General features: G+C 40.6%; 1 protein-coding gene across 10 annotated transcripts in view; it reads right to left on the reverse strand.

Moving 5' to 3' along the window:
- The window catches only part of MDH1B (malate dehydrogenase 1B), a 50,695-nt gene that overhangs the window by 22,036 nt on the left and 9,514 nt on the right, over positions 1 to 19,145 (reverse strand). For all 10 annotated transcript variants that reach the window (XM_054257826.2, XM_054257827.2, XM_054257825.2 and 7 more), the window contains 5 exons: positions 15,334 to 15,475; positions 13,518 to 13,681; positions 11,063 to 11,202; positions 10,712 to 10,763; positions 5,045 to 5,122 (listed from right to left, as the gene is read on the reverse strand). In XM_054257826.2, the coding sequence (XP_054113801.1) occupies positions 5,045 to 5,122; positions 10,712 to 10,763; positions 11,063 to 11,202; positions 13,518 to 13,681; positions 15,334 to 15,475 (576 nt within the window). The remainder of the gene's footprint in view (positions 1 to 5,044; positions 5,123 to 10,711; positions 10,764 to 11,062; positions 11,203 to 13,517; positions 13,682 to 15,333; positions 15,476 to 19,145) is intronic.

The raw sequence follows: 19,145 nt of genomic DNA on the forward strand, positions 1-19,145 counted from the left end.
GACCCCAAACTACTAAGTACTCTAATAGTTCGGAGAAAACTGATAGTCCTTGGTATGAACTGTTTAGAGTTATGCAAAATAAATACATCTGACATTCCCGATTCATGACAGGCAGGGAGTTTAGTGACTCTTTACATAATAGCTTTAACTATATGTGGTGAACAAAGAAACATAATGAAGCTGCTTAGTTGCTCCTAAGTTCAGTGGACAAAGTGGCAAAAGAAAATGATGAACTCAGGGATTCTGTCTCCTGACTTCAGAAGCAGATACTGAGCCTCAAATCTGTGAAGATTGCCCTGAGTGACAGTCTTATCTCCTGTAGAGAAAGAGCTGAAATTATAGAAAAACAGAAACAAGCTCTTATCATGTGAGTGTCTGACCTGCAATGAAAGGTGCATGCACAGCCTTACCAGGTGTCTACTGTTAAAAGTGAGGGCATTGATTGGGAGAGAATGGGACCCTGCAACTTGGAATGGGGATGTGTGGGAGGACCCTGATGAAGCTGGGGACACTGAGTTTGTAAACTCTGATGAACCATTTTTGCCAGAAGGAACAGCTTCCCCATACCCAGTAGTGGCAACATTCCCTTCCCCGCCCATGCTGCCATTAGCCTTTCCACATTTGTCTGAGGAGATAAATGCTGTACTGTCTGACGCAACATTGATGGCCTTTCTGAGGCAGTTGCCAGGCAAGATAATGTTGATTCTCCTCAGGAGTAGCCCCCAACACCTCTGTTTGCTTCTAGACCTATAACTAAAGTCCCAGCGGCCCCTAGAGGTGAGGTTCAGATATGACCCATGAGGAAGTGAGGTACACTCAAAAAGAACTGCTTGAGTTCTCGAATTTATTTAAACGAAATCTGGAGAACAGGCATGGGAATGGATATTAAGGGTATGGGATAATGGTGGAAGTTGGATTAGGATGAATTTATTGACTTGGGCCCACTACGTAGAGACCCTGTATTTAATGTTGCAGCTCAGGGAGTTAAAAAAGGTCCTAACAGTTTATTTGCTTGGTTAGCTGAAATATGCATTAGAAGACGGCCCACTGTGAGCAAGCTGGAAATGCCTGATCTCCCTTGGTTTAATGGAAGGGATCCAAAGGCTTGGGGAGATTAGGATGGTGGAGTGGATTAGTCACTTTAGACCTATTCATCCCAGCTGGGAGGGTCCAGAAGATATACCCTTGACAAATGCCTTGTGAAATAGATTTGTGAGGGTAGCACCTGAATCTTTGAAGAGCCCTGTAGTTACTCTTCTCTGTATGTCAAATCTAACAGTGGGAACCACAGCCACTCAACTACAAAACTTAAATCTATTGGGAATAACTGGATCCCAAGGTGTCAGGGGCCGACTGGTGGCAATTAACCAACTTTCAAAGGCAAGATGGATATAGCTACCATTATGGGCAGCAGAGACAAAGCAGAAATCAGAATAGTCTGACTTGTGTAGAGCTCTAGCATTGGCTAATTGACCAGGATGTTCCTAGATGTGAAACTGATAGGAAGCCTGCTGCATTTCTACTTAATTTATAAAGCATAAATCATCTGGGTCTAATGAACAAAAGACTCATTTGAATTATAAAACAGAGAATCATGGCCCTCAATCAATTTCCAGATTTGAGCCTGTTTACAGACCTTGAACCCCTTGAATGAAGGGGAGACCAGACCCCCTTGAGGAAGGACCCCACTACATTACCAACAATTTATGCAGTGAATCTTTCTCCCATCCTTCCCAAGGAGACCTCTGGCCTTTTGGGAAACGGAAATAATTGGACATTTCGGGGACTACTGCACACTGGCTCTGAGCTGACATTGATTCCAGAGGACCCAAAACATTATTCTGGTCTTCCAGTTAAAGTAGGGGCCTATGGATGTCAGGTAATTAATGGAGTTTTACAGTGGGTCCAGTAGGTCATCTGACTCATCCTGTGGTCATTTCCCCAGTGCCAGAATGCATAATTGGCATAGACATACTTAGTAGCTGGCAGAATCCCTACAATGGCTCCCTGACTGGTAGGGTGAGAGCTATTATGGTAGGAAAGGCCAAATGGAAGCCAAAAGAGCTTTCTTTACTAGAAAAATAGTAAATCAAAAATAATATCATATCCCTGGAGGGACTGCAGAGATTAGTGCCACTATCAAGGACTTGAAAGATGAAGGGGTGGTGATTCCCACCACATGTAAGTTAATACTTAAACTCCTTTTTATATATATGGATCTATATATATCCTATTAGTTCTGTCCCTTAAGGGAACCCTGACTAATACACTAATCTAATCCTACTTACCCTTTTCTTGTTTTTCTTACTTGCTGTTTGTTCTTTCTATACTATTCTAGTTCGTCGGGGGGAAATGTCTGGTCTCCTTATTCTTATCAATTTCATTCTATTTCAATGAGAAAAATGCTAGTGATTAAATTGATTTCATTAATCACTGTATTTTTTTTACAATCCACCTAAGGGTATGGAAATGTTTCCCAAAATGTGGAAAACACTATAATTGGATATATTTGATTCTATGCTTATTCAACAAACGATCTCCTTACATCAACCCATTTTCTCTCTTTTATCATGACTAACATTCTTTCGTCTGCATAAGCGTATTATTTATCCTGGTAGAGGTCTAAGGACCTAAACTGTAATTAGCAACTGAAACTGTTCTGATGTGAGTAGTCTCCGGAATACACATTCTACAATTTGGCTTCTCTTCCTCCACCCTGGAAAGCTGCCACCTCCTTCTTCATGACAGATCTTACAGTCTTTCTCACTTCTCACAAGGGCCTTGGTGCCCTCAGATTTGAAGTGTTGCTTAATGCCAACCAGGCCAAAATGTATATATAGTGCTGCCACTCATATCTAGAGAGACACTGTCTAGGTGGGACTGAGTTCACCACGCTTGTAAGGACAGTGATTTGGGCTGTCGATAGTCCCCTATAGGGCTCATGTTACAGCTGGATTAATTCTCTAAGCCTGACACCATCTATTTTGTGCTTTGTCCTGAAGACTAAGCTCTGATTTTTCATCTTGCTCAAATTCCTTTCTAAAGGGAAGCCATGCCCTACAAACCATAAATTCTCATCAGATGTGTTTTATTTAATCCTTTATGTCGTGACTTACCTTCCAATCTGACTGCCATAACAAGGAATCAAATCAAAATGTTTTACTCCAAAATATATTTCCTTGCAGTACCTTGAAATTGCCCTGCAAAATCTGTTGTGGGAAAAATCCACATTCGATAGAGAATCCCCTCTCTCCGTTGTTTTCCTTCCTTCCTTGGAAGATCCAGGAGATAATCAATTAAGAGCCAGGCACCCTTTTAAGTCTGATACAAAACAATTTACAACCTGCTCTCTGAAGTCTGCCATCTGAGTGCTTCCTCTGTACGATAAAACTTGGTCTCCACAATCCTTTATCTCAACCTGAACATTCCTTTCCATCAATCCCAGGTCTTTAGACAAATTCAACCAATTGTCTGTGGGAAAATGTTTAAATTTACCTATAGCCTGGAGTCCCCCACCAGCTTTGACTTGTCCCTCCTTCCTGAACAAAACCAATGTCTTTCTTAAATGTATATGACTGGGCTGGGCGCGGTGGCTCACGCCTGTAATCCCAGCACTTTGGGAGGCCGAGGTGGGTGAATCATGAGGTCAAGAGATCGAGACCATCCTGGTCAACATGGTGAAACCCCATCTCTACTAAAAATACAAAAAATTAGCTGGGCATGGTGGCGCGTGCCTGTAATCCCAGCTACTCAGGAGGCTGAGGCAGGAGAATTGCCTGAACCCAGGAGGCAGAGGTTGCGGTGAGCCAAGATCGCGCCATCGCACTCCAGCCTGGGTAACAAGAGCAAAACTCCGTCTCAAAAAAAAAAATAATGTATATGACTGATGGCTCATGCCTTCCTAAAATATATAAACCCATGCTGTACCTCGACCATCTTGGGCATGTGTTCTCAGGACCTCCTGAGGGCTGTGTCATGGGCTATGGTCACTCATATTTGGCTTAGAATAAATCTCTTAAAATATCATATAGAGTTTGACTCTTTTCATCAACAGTCCCGCCATCCACCATCCACCAGTCATACTGCTAACTCACCACTCAGCCAAACAACAGACGGCCCCTATCTACCTTTCCAGCCTCATCCATCCTATGCATCTGGAAGACACTGTATTCAGAAGGCATGCACATTGTTATACATAAGATCTCTAGACAGTTTTCATATTGCACGACTGAACTGACTCAGTTTCTGAAGAAATGCCCATTTTTTAGATCTTTGGCCATCTTATGTCCCAAATAGATTTCAAGATATAATTAAATTTTTTCCTTTATACAAGGCTTTCTCCTTTTCATGTTAGGGTTTTTTGTTTGTTTGTTTTTGACACAGTCTTGCTCAGTCACCAGGCTGTAGTGCAGTGGCGTGACCTTGGCTCACTGCAACCTCTGCCTCCCGGGTCCAAGCGATTCTCCTGCCTCAGCCTCCCAAGTAGCTGGGATTACAGGCACATGCCACCATCCCCAGCTAATTTTTGTGTTTTTAGTAGAGATGGGGCTTCACCATATTGACCAAGATGGTCTTGTTCTCTTGACCTCATGATCCCCCTGCCTCAGCCTCCCACAGTGCTGGGATTAGAGAGGCATGAGCCACCATGCCAGGCCCTCATGTAAATTTTTAGGCTTCTTATTCTGTACTTTCCTTCCCTTTCATCTATCTTGACTCAATTTATGAAGTCATTTAATTCATGGTGTGTCTTGGGATTTACCTTTTCAAATTCTCATGGCCCCTTTCCCCAGTGAGTGGGGCCATCGTTTCCTTATTGTGGCCCCAGTGTCTCTCATAGTGACCAGCAGATAGACAGTGCTCAGTGAATATCTGGTATTTTTCTCCAAATATTAAAACGGATTTTAAATATAATCCTATTTTTAAATATAGGACGACTTGACTCCCACTTTATGGTTGGTGGGTGATCAAATTTCTTTCTTTGAAATGTAGTGTTAACTCTCGAATAAAAAGGGCATTTGAAAACATTGAGTGTAAGTGTACTTACCATCTGAGACCTGTGCTTCCTGGCTGTCATCTGAGATGTGTAAGGAGATTCTTTTATCTTTTTTATGTTGTTCAGTTTCTAAAATCAGGAAAGTCAGTATTGCATTAATTGAAGAGATTAAACAAACCTCACACAAGAATTATCTCATTGATATGTTAGTAAGCAGAGATCTCCACACTGTGAGAGGGTGGGAACCTCTGATTATTTTCAATTCTCTGATTTTGGAATACCTGGAAGAGTGTTTCCTTATGAGGGCAAGAGCCAAAGATGATAAAGTTAAGATCAAATACACACGCGCGCGCACACACACACACACACACACACCCCTTGACCTTTGTTGTTGATACACAGCATAAAATCAAATCTTTTTTTTTTTCTCACAAAACTGTTTATAATACAAGTATATTTGGAACAGTTAGAACTATCTGTAAGTCAACAGAGTCAGTTTTGGAATGACTGCTTTGTAGCCCACTCCCATGAAAGGAATTTGGAGCTGTATTCTGCCTAGCGCAGGAAGCAAACAGAGGGCCTCTGAATTCTGAGAATAAAAGAATTTGGGTTAAATCAAATGCGCACTGGACTTCTACATATCCCTCTGTGCCTGCACCTTCACTTCCTGTACCCTCTGGGCTTTGGTTTGGCCCACTCCTGGGGATTTGGCCATCAGCCAGAACCTCCTCTGAACTCCCAAACCCCACACTTCCTCCCCCACTTCCCCTACTTTGACCTCACTCAACCCTCTCTGGTTTGGACCAATGGCCCTCTCTGTTTATTTTGATCAGTTAGTCCATTCTGAAAGGTAGCAACTGTTTAATTGGTTGGGACCTGTACCCATCCTGGTTGTTAAATAGTTTCAATATCCCCCTTGTTCAGATTCTCTTATTTTATTTTTTTTTAGAGAGAGTCTCGCTCTGTCACCCAGGCTGAAGTGCAGTGGTGTGATCTTGGCTCACTGCAACCTCTGCCTCCCTGGTTCAAGTGATTCTCGCCTTAGCCTCCCGAGTAGCTGAAACTACAGGCGTGTGCCACCATGCCCAGCTAATTTATTTTGTTTTATTTCTATTTATTACTTCCTTCCTTAACCAACCTAGACCCCCAAAGTCTATTACTTCATCTGCTTTCTTGCAATGACTTTCAATTTCTTTGCTTCATCTTCTTCCTTCCCAAATGCTAAGTGAACTGGACTCATTTTCCACTCTTATGTTCAATGTGGATAACCAAAGTCACCTTAGCTATGCGGGTCTAGATTGGATAAAGAAGGAAGTAATAAATAGAAATAAAATCCAGCTCCTCGGGAGGCTGAGGCAGGAGAATTGCTTGAACCTGGGAGATAGAGGCTGCAATGAGCCAAGATTGTGCCATTGCACTCCAGCCTGGGTGACAGAGTGAGACTTCATCTCAAAAAAAAGAGTTTTAAAAATAGAAAAAAGCTTATAAAAGGGTATAAATGATATAAAGAAAAAGGATATAAAGAAAAAAATATTTTTGTATAGCTGTACAAGATGTTTGTGTTTTAAGCTAAGTGCTAATAGAAAAGAGTTTTTCAAAACACAAAACGTATAAAGTAAGAAATATAAAGTAAAAAAAATACAGTGAGCTAAGGTTAATTTGTTATTGAAGAAAGAAAAAAAATTTTAAATAAATTCAGTGTAGCCTAAGGGCATGGTCTTTATCAGTCTACAGTAGCATACAGTAACGTTCTAGGCATCCACCAACATGTGCAGCTAATTTTTTGTATTTTTAGTAGAGACAGGTTTTCACCATGTTGGCCAGTATGGAATCGAACTCCTGACCTCGTGATCTGCCTGCCTCAGCCTCCCAAAGTGCTGGGATTACAGGCATGAGCCACCACACCCAGCCTAAAAATTACATTTTTCTTTGTAATTTTTTTGGGGTTAAAAACGAAGACATAAACACATACATTATTAGCATAAGCCTACACAGGGTCAGGATCATCAGAACATCACAAGGTGGAAGGAAGTGCTTAACCCCATTATGTAATGGAACCACTGTGGTATTACACCATCTGCCATTGACCAAAATGTTATGCACACATGCCTGTATTTCAAACCTTTGTGTCCTTCCTTACAAGCCCAGCCTTTCTCTGAGTCTTTGGCCCTCTGGACCTGGTCCCACTGCCTGTTTTGTTCCTCACTCCTCCATCCCATACACTTAACTTGCATCTGCGTCCATCACTTCTCTGGTTCCCTCCAGCCTTAGCAGCAGAGACACTTTCAGTTTGGAGGTGACCCTGTGCTCTGGCACTTAAGTTCTACTCAAGCAGAGAACCCTTCTGCTCACTTACCTCTATCTTCACCCTCTCCTCTCTAATAGTAGTTAGAGTTTAATATCCAACCATCCAGATATCGATCTGACTCCTTGTATTTTTGGATATATATGTCATGCACATGGAACAAAATCCAAGAGGCACAAGAAACCCTAAACTGCAGAAGTCTTCCCTCCCCGGCCACTCAGGTCCTCCTCCAGGAGGTCACTATCGTTATCAATTTCTTCTCATTACTACCAGCTGCTGACAACTCTGTGTCCTCATGTCCAGCCCAGAGCTCTCTCCTGGGCTCCAGAGACATGTGTCTGTTACCTACCAGACACTTTCACTTAGATGCCTCTTGAAAATCTGCTCCTTCTCCTTTATTCCTTACATTAATTTCACCTTCCCAATCATTTTCATGATTCAGTACACATAGTAAGTGACAAGGACAAGAAAGGCAACCAGTTCAAGGACTCCAGCTGCCCCAGATTCTGCCCCTAGAACTGAGGATATCAAGAGCTCCACATACTCAATTTATTTGTGGCCCACTGTTTGGGAAGTTCTGCCTCAGATAACACCATGACCATGTGTAGAGATGTTGAAAACATGAGGGGCATTCTTGACTCTCTAGAGCGCTCTGTTATCCTCAATCTCAGATTGGTCAAGTTCTGTCCACTGTATCTCTTGCAAATCTAGCTCTTTCTCTACATCCCCACAGCCACTGCTTGCTTAAGGTCCTCATCATTTCTCTGCCTGCAGCAAAGCTGGTCTTCCTGCTTCCTCTCTCCCCCTTCAATTCATTCTTCCCATTGCAGACAGTGATCATTTTAAATTAGAAGCTGCTCCTGTCCCTGTTCTGCCTAAAATCTTTCATTGGTTTTAGCAAGGCCCCTATTCTGGCCTCCTGACATTCCTCAAACTCAATTTTCCAGATAAAGCAAATTGGCAGTTCTTTGAAAGTTCTTTCTTTGAATATGTTCCTTTCTCCGAATTGAACAACTCTCCCATTTACTCCTACCATGCCCCTGACTGTTGGCCTTCCTTCCTCTCATAACTCAGTTTCGATGTTACCTTCTCCTCCAGAAAGCCCTCCCATCCTGTCAGAGTCCTGATGGTGCTCTTCCCACTGCTGTCATGGCGTATGGCACATTCCTTGGGCCTACAGCACTAAGCACACTAGCTCCAGAGTGACACTCTGGCCTCTAAAGCTAGGGACATTCCTTTCTACTTTGGTCTCATTTCTGCCCTCTCCATTCCACAAAATTGGTGTCATCAAAGTCACAAATGACTTTTGTCATACATCCACTGGGTACTTTTCAGGTCTCATTTAATCTGATACACCAATAGCATCTGACATTGTAGACCAGTCCTTGTTCTTCAAACACCCTCTGTCCTCAGGTCTTTTACATCATCAGATTTCAGGGGCTTATCCTGTCTCTCTGACCACCCATCGTGGTCGTCTGTCAGTTGCTCCTGTTCCACTTAACCATGATGGGCTAAGTTCCTCCAGGCTTTCTCCTCTCACCTTCTCTCTGGACAATCTCCATCATAGAGATAGCTTCATTTCTATTTATGAGGCAACACCTCCTCATTTGGCAACTGTAGTCCAGATCTTTCTGAGCTCCAGGAAGTATGCAGTTCTCCATGTGACATTTCCATTTTAGATCTCACACAGGTATTTCAGAATGGAAATGAAACTCATGCTTTTTCTACTCTGGCACCATGCTTCTTCCTCTTCCATCCACATGCGTGCATGCAGAAGCACGTGTGCACGCACGTGCGTGCACACACACACACACATCCACACTTCCCACATTCTCATATTCTCTCTCATTCTTTTACCATTTTCCCCTTATCAGTAGTAAACCTGCCCAGTTGCTCAGCTAGAAGAACTTTGGAATTCACCAGAGCCAATGCATCAGCAAGTCTTGATAATTCCACCTCCTAAATATCTCTCAAATTTCTACTGCCTTTGGTCTGGGCTGTAACCATCTCTTCCTTGTGTCACTGAGCTATCCCCCAATACCAGTCTTTCTGCAAACAGTCTTGCCTTATTCCAAGATATTTTGCAAACTAATCCCACAACTGACCAGGTTCTTTCCATCTGTAGGTCTCACATGTACTCCTCATGGCTGTAACTCTCAGCTCCATCTCTTCTGGCTTCAGCCACACACGCTTTTTCCACAGTTTTTCCAAACAAGTTAATATGTACTTTCCTGCTTCAGGTTCTTCCCTCCTATCCCCAGGCATGAGCTCTGACAGCACAGCAGTCAGTAGTTACTCCTCTGACATGCCACAATTGCAGTCATCTACATAATGTGTGACTAGCCCCTTGATGGACTACAGGTTCCAAGAGGGTAAGATCAGGTCTATCTAATTCACCTCTGTATTTCCAGCTCCTGCTACTGGCTTATAGTTGGTAGAGCATACACATTAGCAGAGGAAGAAATATTGGGCTCCAAAAGACACTCGACTAAAGCCCTTTGCATAAATAAATTGATTTATTTCTACATGTATATATCCATACTTGAGATCATCTTTAAGGCAAAGAAAAGATGTCAGCCCTTCCTTATTTCTTTATGATTGGAGAAAATACCAATAAGAAAAGTAAGCTTATTGAAATTTACTGGCTTTTAATAAAGTTATCTAAAAATAAATCTGGTGCTCTGGGTTAAAATGTGCTTCCAAAAAGATATGTTGGAGTCTTAAAACCTGGTACCTATAAATATGATCTTATAGGAAATAGAGTCTTAGCAGATATACTCAATTTAAGATGGGGTCATACTGGTTTAGGGCAGGTCCTGAATGCAATGACTGGTATCCTTAGACACACACACACACACACACACACACACACAGACACACACACACACACACACACAGAGATTTGGAAACACAGAAACACACACAGGAAAGACAGACATGTGAAGAGGGAAGCAGAGATTGGAGTGATGCAGCAGCAAGCCAAGAATGCGAGCACTTCAACCCAAAGCTAGAAGAAGCAGAAAGATTCTTCCCTAGAGCCTTCAGAGAAAGTATGGCCCGCTGACACGTCACACCAGGTACTCCAGTCTCCTGAGCTGTGAACAAATACATTTCTGTTGTTTTTAAGCTATCCAGTTTGTGGTAATTTGCTATAGTAGTCCCAGGAAATTAATAAGATACCCGCAACACTTACAAGATCATAGTGTTCTTAAGTTGTGTTTTCTTTAACATTCTCATGAGATGTTTTATTTCAAAGGACACATGGAACTTAGCAGCTTATTTTGTCATTAATTTAGTTTAGAAATGGTAAAATATAAATGGGAGTTATTCATATTAACAGTGATTCAGTTATAACAAATATTTTAATACTCGTTTAATAGCAGTCCAATAAAACATCACATCTAAGAGGTTACCTGATTGACATGGCTGAAAATGTATCTTGTCTCCAAGTGCAACAAGTTTCTCCTGTTGAAAAATTTTATAATCACAGAATTAAATGACCATATTCCTAACTTAATTATTCTTTAATAGAAAAATACTTTGATTCTTGAAATAATAAATAAATGTTTTTAACATACCAGAAATTGTATAACCAAATGAGTAGTGTTCTTTCACTGATTTTTTTTCAAACATTTATAATCCCATTATTTTTAGGAATTAAAGAAAAGTAGAATCCATAGAAAAACCAATGTATGCCTTGGCCTAGGGGAATCAGTTTAAGGTCATTCTCAAGGTCAGTCCCCTTGCATCTATTCTGACATTACCTGAATTAGATCACTTGTCATTCTGGTCATTATTTGTTCACTTATTTCAATATCTTTGAGATCTGTAAGAACCACCCAAGTTCCATTCTCAAATTTCACAGGCATAGAGAAGACGATCCCTTCAGGAATACCAAACTGGCCTACAGTGAGCGAACACAAAGCAAAACAACACAGCAGAACTTAGAAACATGCGCCTTTTCTGTTAAGCATTGTAGGAAAAAACAGACATAATAGAGGATTTTTAATGATAAAGATGGAATTAAATTTCTGGGAATTCTTCTCCAAGAAGGACTGAAACACTCACTCTAGAAGGATCAATGAGCAACTATCCAAGTTCTAACAATTCTGCCATTTGTATTTCTCTCACATCCAGAGGCTAAGTCAGTCTTTCTTTTTTTTTTAATAATCATATAAATTTATTAAAGAGCTTTCCAAATTCAACACTAATGTGGGAGCCACAGAACAAAAGAATGCACTATTTCTCTTTTGAATCCTGCCTATATTCTTTTTATCTGTCTGTGCAGCTTTATCCCTGACCCCCTATGTAGCTCATGAGCCTAAGTCGTTTGTCCATCTGGCCTTCTAGTCTTCTCGCCTGCTACAGTAGTCATATAGCCAGAGTATAAAGAACTGAGAAGGGAAAGGAGGGGAAGCAGGAAATTTGGTTATTCTGTCATGTGTTTGTTTCATGTGGGAAGATTTTCTTTACATATTTCTACATCTTAGGCAGAAGTCATCCTTCTCTTAATAATACATTTAATTTCTTTAAGATATACAGAAATACTTATATTTGGTTGTGCTCTAAATAAAAAGAATAATAATTTATTATTAACTGAGCACCATTCAGACAAAATTGTCCCCATTTCTAGTACCTCAATCACATAAGAAAATTATTCCTGCCCTTCTGGACAACAAAAATGTCACCAGGTAAAAAAAATTGAGGACATTTAAGAAACCAAGATCTAAAAGACTTTTCCTTAGAGGGATACCCGGGTCCTCAAGTCATGCTGTATTTTGTTTAATCTGTGAAGAGCTAGCCTTACGGACAGACGAGATATGAGGGTTTACCTGTTCAGTATGGTTTCCGAGGGACAGAGAATTATCATTTACCCCTCTCCCCCAAGTACTGTGCTATTTATTTTTGAATACAATTCCTACAAAGATTAATTAAACTTACTTTCTACAGATAAAGGTAAGGTTTTAAATGCCTATTTCCCTAAGAAGATAACTTGCTGATTTGAATTCACACTATGGCAATGTTCATGCACCTTAACTTCAATTGAACAAGACTCACTGAGTGTCTACCATATAAAATGCTGCTCCTGTGAAGGTGCAGAGAGGTGAGCCAGAAAAAGCCTTTGCTCCCAGGGTGCCACAATGAAGGGGACATATGCAACTAATCACACTATCAAAAGCAGGAAGACTATAATACTCTCTGTGATAGGGGAGCAAAATGCTATGTGGGGGTATAGAGAAGAGAAATAGATTAATTCTGACATGAGGGATTTCAAATTTCTTAACCTGCACTGGAGGCACTGAAAAGATAGGGAATATGGTAGTTCTACTTATAAAGAATACAAGAGATGGAACAGATTGGGAAGAAATATAGTACATTCAGTTTGATATATGTTGGATGGAAATGACAACATGACATCCAGGTGACAATGTTTCATAAGCCAAAGCTCAGCAGAGGCTGAGGTCTGCAGTTCTGGAAGTGAATTAGCTTGCTGAGGGAGAAACTAGAACACAAAGGGAAGAGATGCTTCAGATAGACCTTACAGATGACAGAACATCAGCTATTCTCTTTCCTGTTATGTAAAAATGGCGGAAGTCTTCTGAATAGTTTTTAGTAGATTAAAACATTAGGGCTATAAAAGTTTATATGCAGTATTTGTGGATGGAGAGCAATCTTTCCACATCCCCAGTGCTGCCTGGTACCCTAAGATCTGGGTCCTGTAGTACCCCTCTCTATCCTGCCTTTTTATCTGTCTTCCTGTGGCTCCCTGTGCCCAGTGCCCTTTCCACACTTGTCTTCTAGGTCAACAGTCCTCATACTTTAGTCTTACTGGAGTGTCACCTTTTTTATGAAGCCTGTCCTGGTTCCACCTGCTTCCTGCCTGGAATTAACCTTGCTTTCCCTTTATCTCTTGCTAGGAAAACCTAACAAGATGATTTTGATGTATCTGGCTCTTGTTTATTCCACTGTAGGTTTCCTGAAGGCAGAGGCCAGGTCTTAACTCCTATGTATATTTCCAATGCATTCATACAAAATGTTGTTGACCTTCTGAGTGAATAATTGAATGAATGAATGAATGAATTATTATGAAATTATAAAATTTCATAATACAGTTTATAGACCATGTGAAGAACTAGACAGGCGGGGACACAGAATTAGGAGCACAAGGCATAGATAGAGGCATTAAGATTTTACAAGATACGAAAAACCCAGATTTACCTTCACTCAATATTCCTAAAGATACAATCTCCCCAGGTGGTGAGCCGTGGTACCAGTATTTCAATGTAGTGGCTATACTGTGTGCAGCCAAAATGCCTCCAAATTGTCTTCCTGTGGCAGTTAAGTTTTTAAGAGTTGCCACAAATTCTCTTTTTACCCACTCACTGTAAGGAGAGAAACAATTTTACAATGGAGAGAGGAATGAGAGTGAAAAAAGATGTTCTCTGGTCAGTGGAACTAAGTTTCAGAAACCTTATCAGTCAAAAATAGAAATATGACTATTTCTAGTGTCTTTCCTCAAGTGTCTTCAATCCCCATAAAAGTCAACTGAAAAACAATGAGATGTAGCAGAAAGGAGTCCCAAAATGTCAAACTGAAAATATGATAATATAAATATGGAACACAGAAAAGTGGCTAAAAATGGCAAGAACCATTACTTTTATTACAAAGAATTTATCCTGTGTAGACACTATCTTGCAACCAGTAGTATCCTTCACTTTAAACAAAATAATTTCATAAAACACTGAATTAGAGTTGAGTATCCCTTATCCTAAATGCTTAGGACCAGAAGTGTTTCAGAGTTTGGAATATTTGCATATACACAATGAAATATCATGGGGACGGAACTCAGGTCTAAACACAAAGTTTATGTTACAATACACTTTATACACATAGCCTGAAAGTAATTTTATACAACATATTTAATAATTTTGTGCATGAAACAAAGATTGTATAAATTAAACCATCAGAAAGCAAAGTGTAGAGTTTTCCTCTGGTGGCATCATGTTGGTGCTCAAAAAGTTTCAGATTTTGGCACATTTCAGATTCCTCATTTTTGGATTGGGGTGCTCAAGCTGCATTCATGTTGAGAATTAGGAAAATAATTAAGTTTTTGTGATCTAAAGCCTAAACTCAGAGAATAGTCCAGCCAGTTGGCCTCTGCTAACCCAGCACGACGCAGCTCTGTGCAACACTGGTCTTGCCCGGGCAGCAAATGCAGAGGAATCATGCTTCAAAATAGCGAACTCAGGGCACAGCATCCTTAGGCAGGGGTGAAGTTCCGCAGTCTGAGGAAGAAAGGAAGGCAAGAGGCAATGGAAAGGAAATGCTACAACTGGGAACATGCTGCAAAGTTCAGAAAAATGCTTCAGAAGAGCTCCTTCCCGCGTCTCCTCTGCCTCATCAGACCTGCTAGTGTTTACTGTGCAGACACCAGACACATCTCTAAGTCCTTGAGTAATCCATTTCATCTTCCCAAGACCCTACAGGGCCCTTACCATGTTACCATTTCCACTTTGCCGATGAAAACCTGAGTCACAGAGAGGCTAAGCAACTTCTCTAAAGTCACACAGCTAATAAGTGGCTAAGTGAGGATCCCAGCCTGGGGGGCTTGGTTCTAAGACCGTGTTCCTCACCACCTCTTGCTTCTGCCTCCTGCCATAGAATGCCCAGCCTGGCCTGTGCCTGCTCGTCATCTTAATTCTTATCTTGAAAATGTTTCAACTAACTTCAACCTGGATAGACAGTTCTGTCTTACCACGAAGTAAGATTCCCTTACACATGCTTGCTTTAGAGATAACCTTACTTGAATGTATGAGGTACTGAAGAATCTGAAATATAAAAGTTTATAATTTCAAAATCGATTACCTAGTTGATATTCTGTGGAATTTTCTGTTTCTTCAGTAGACAGCATGAACAAATATGAGCGTGAACAATGCAAGTTACTTTTATGCAAAGATGTATAAGACGATTTAAAATTTTACGACCATTATACATTTAACATTGTCGGTATACTTCACTTAAAAATATACCATACCTGTCAAAAATCAAGTCTAAAAGAGGGCGTGAATAATGAAGAGGTCCCCAAATGGCACTCTCATATCTGTACACCTTTGTTTTTCTCAGATCAACGTAATTATTTCCACTGATATTACCCCAAATTATCACATCTTTAATGTCTGTGAAGAATAGAAAGTTTTTTAAAAAAATCACTGTAATGTATATTCATATAAAAAATTACCTAAAGTCTATTTTTTGTTTGTATGCATGTTTGTTTTAGGATTGGTCCTTTTTCTATAAAATGAATCCAAGTTTATGATTCCTAAAATTGTGCAAAATGTGTGGATCACCTCCCTAATCATCATAGTTTGGCAGTTCCTAATAATGTTCTATGAATGGTATGGTGTATCATTAAATTACAGAAATAAAGAAATGTTCCCCGAAAGAAACTGCTACTGAAAATTATATTACTGTGTTTGTCCTGACTTTGCTTGCCATTATGAGACAGAAAGGTGGAGAGAGAGTGAGCAAGAAGTCAAGAGGGGTTGAGAGAGAAAGGACTTTTTAATATGCTTTGATTTTTGACAAGGAGTTCTTGATTCTAGACTAGAATAGAAATTAGGGCAAATCATTTAACTCTCTGATGGGTTTCAGCTCTGGCAAAATGAGGACCCTGGGCACATCTTAGTCAACAAATATGAAATGGTACTAGGTTTAGAAGAAAACAAATCGGCTCAAATCCTTACAACATTCTAGGGGTGGTGGGTAGTGGATGAGGTATTATACAAAGTGATACATGCTAAAAAGTAAAATAAGACCCTAGGGGTTAGAGAGAAATAGGCATTGGCATTTAATACGATTTTATAATTGTGAACTGTCTAGGAATCTTGTATGAAAACTGCAAATAAATAATTTTATTTATTTACTTATTTAACTTATTTATTTGCCTAAAAACATATTCACTTATAAGTACACACCACTTTCTACCGTGGAGAGTAACTTCTTCCCTGTTCTCCTGTATAAGATTGCTTTTGACTTCACCTCACAGAACATCCTACTAACTTGTCCTAACTAGGACTACTTTTCTCAGGTAAGTCATGGTAGGCAGTGACATGTGCTGGTTCAACAGCTCAGAGAAGTGATTCTCTTGGACTTCCCCTCATGGTCACAAGATGGCTGCAGCAGCTCCAAGTATCACTCTCTCTCACACAGTTGCGTTTAAGGGTAGGCAATAGGGAAAAGAATGGGGTGGAAGCTTCCTCTTTTGCCTTTTCTCTTTTCAGAAAGTGAAATATTCTTCCCAGGGGACCCCAAAGAGACTAGGTCACTCAACCATTCCTAGCTGCAAAGAAACTAAGAAAAGGGGTGATTGTTTGAGCTTCTATAGTAGAGAGAGGCTAGGGGAGAAGAGGATGGGAAAAAGATTTTGGGTAGCCCACCATCACTGCCTACCTTCTTCCTGTGAGATTCCTACCCTCATCAAAATGACTCATGCAGTAGGAATAGATAGTTCTCCCTCCACCACCCAATTCTCAGGGGAGTATCGATGTGCTTCCAGGTCCCTCAGCTGCAAGTTGTAGGAGGGAGGGAAGGGTGGGAGTCAGGGTTTGGAGCTCATAGGATCCCATATGGGGAAAATAATTCTTCGACTAGGTAAGCATATGGTAGTCTTCCTTCCTACAGCCTAAAGAAGCCTTTTAATCTTGCTGGGTTTTATTAGTTTTGAGGCCCTTGATAGCTCTAAACACCCTAAATTATGCTACAGAAAATGATAGTGGACATCTGCCTTTTTCCCTCTTGGTATGAATTCTTTTTCCTTCCCCCCCCCCCATTAAGAGCATCCTGGTTTTTCTTTATATAACTGTTCCTTCTCCAATGTCAGTCCCTATGTGTCAGGTGGGACTGTCCTCATGCCTTAGGTCCACCTATTGGCATTAGATGCAGATTCCACCCTCCTGGCCATGATGATTGATTTAGAGACAGGCATGCAGTGCCAGCCTGGATGAAGATGAGTTTGTACTTCTTTTGAACAACCAATTGGGAAAGAAAGCCCTAATTTTCCTGCTGTAGGTAAATTATAAGCATGTGAGTCTGGGATGCCACTTTTTAGGGCTCGACTGAGAAGGAGACCAACACAGACAGCAGAGCAGAAGGACAGGCCAGCAGAGAGAACACAGGCATGTCCTGGTGCCACGGTTTGAGCCCCAGCATCCAGCTATTTCTGAAATAAGAACTACCTTCTGTGTTTTTCAGTCATGAGTCATGCAGGGAAAGTATTCTCTACTTGACTTCAATCACTTTTGGTTTTCTGTTTTCTTTTTTGAGTCGAGGTCTTGCTCTGTTGCCTAGCTCACTGCAGCCTCATGGCTCATTTGCAGCCTCAAACTCCTGGGCTCAAGGGATCCTCCTGCCTCAGTCTCCCAAGTAGCTGGAATTGCAGGTGTGAGCCATGGTACCTGGTGACTTCAGTCACTTTGAGTTGACTTTCTTGCAACAGAAGGAGTCTTGATGAGCCAGTACACATGGTCCAATAAATAGTGTTATTTATGAACTGAACTTAGGGGTTATCATGGATCATGCTTTTCTGAAAAGGTTTGCCACCTGCTTGGCATCTAGAATAATCCCTGAATAATTTCCTTGGTGGTTTTTCTCTTTCATGATGTTTTACTCAACTTTTGTCATTGCTGGGTGTCTTCTTGCTGCATCACTGACAATTCCACTTGGACTACTGACCCTCTAATGCCTTTTTCCTTTTATCAACTTTCCTCCATTTTTCTTTTTCCTGCTTCTCACATGCTTATTGGATTTGAGTAGAGTGGAGCTTAGAGTCATGGCACCAGCAGACCCACAAGAGAGCAGCTTTCTGGTTGAAAGCCCCCAACCCTCATCAACACCCCCCACCCCACCCACACATACACCTTGTTTTAGATCCTTCTTGATACTTTTCAGTAGTGTATCATACACCTTCAATGATAAGTCTATGTCTACACATAGAAGGTTGATGACAGAGATAAAATAGTTAGAAAAATGTTTTCATTTCCTATTGAATAACTTTAGCATCAATTTGGTTAAGTGTTGTAGTTACCTAGGGGATAAAACACTAAATATTATGCAGCAATACCTGAAGTTATGATTTCCAGAGTTTCATTGTAACAAAAAAGATAATACAGCTCTGGCTATAATGTTAGGGGTTCACTGAAGCCTTTTTTGTCCTGGCTGGGAACATTCTAGGCTCACATTTCATTGTCTTTCCAATTTTGCTTGAGAGAATGCCTGGCATCTCTTTCCCTTCTCAATGGACACAGTTGCCACCTGCTCCACCTACAGGCAAAATTAGCTAAAACATGTCCAATATTATCTCCCTTTTCAAATGCAACAATCCATTTTCTGATCTAGTCTCACCTTCAATGATTCGGATATTTACCAGTTCAAATATTAATAGGAGCAGAAACTGATGACATATAATAATCCTATTGATAAGCTTCACATGCTTGGAAATGTTTTTCACATGCCAGACACTCTTCTAGGCACTTTAGAAATACATCTCACTGAATCCTCACATCCACTCTAGGAGACAGGTGCTGTTAACGTCCTCATTTTACAGATGAGGAAACTGATGCACTGAGAGATTAAACGACTGCTCAAGGTCATGTGTGTGAGAGATGGGGCAGAGCCACTTGTACATAGCTTAGATTTTTTTAAACATTGGTTACCTTAATCAACTATAATGGGAAAAATGGAATACCAAGTACCAAATTATCACCTGAATAATATAAATATTTGTTGCTTTTTATAATGATGGAAAAAGTCAGACACAAAAGTCAGCAGCCAGTTAAAAAAAAAAAAGTT

The sequence above is a fragment of the Callithrix jacchus genome, chromosome 6 (assembly GCF_049354715.1).
Source record: "Callithrix jacchus isolate 240 chromosome 6, calJac240_pri, whole genome shotgun sequence".
Classification (NCBI taxonomy): domain Eukaryota; kingdom Metazoa; phylum Chordata; class Mammalia; order Primates; family Cebidae; genus Callithrix; species Callithrix jacchus.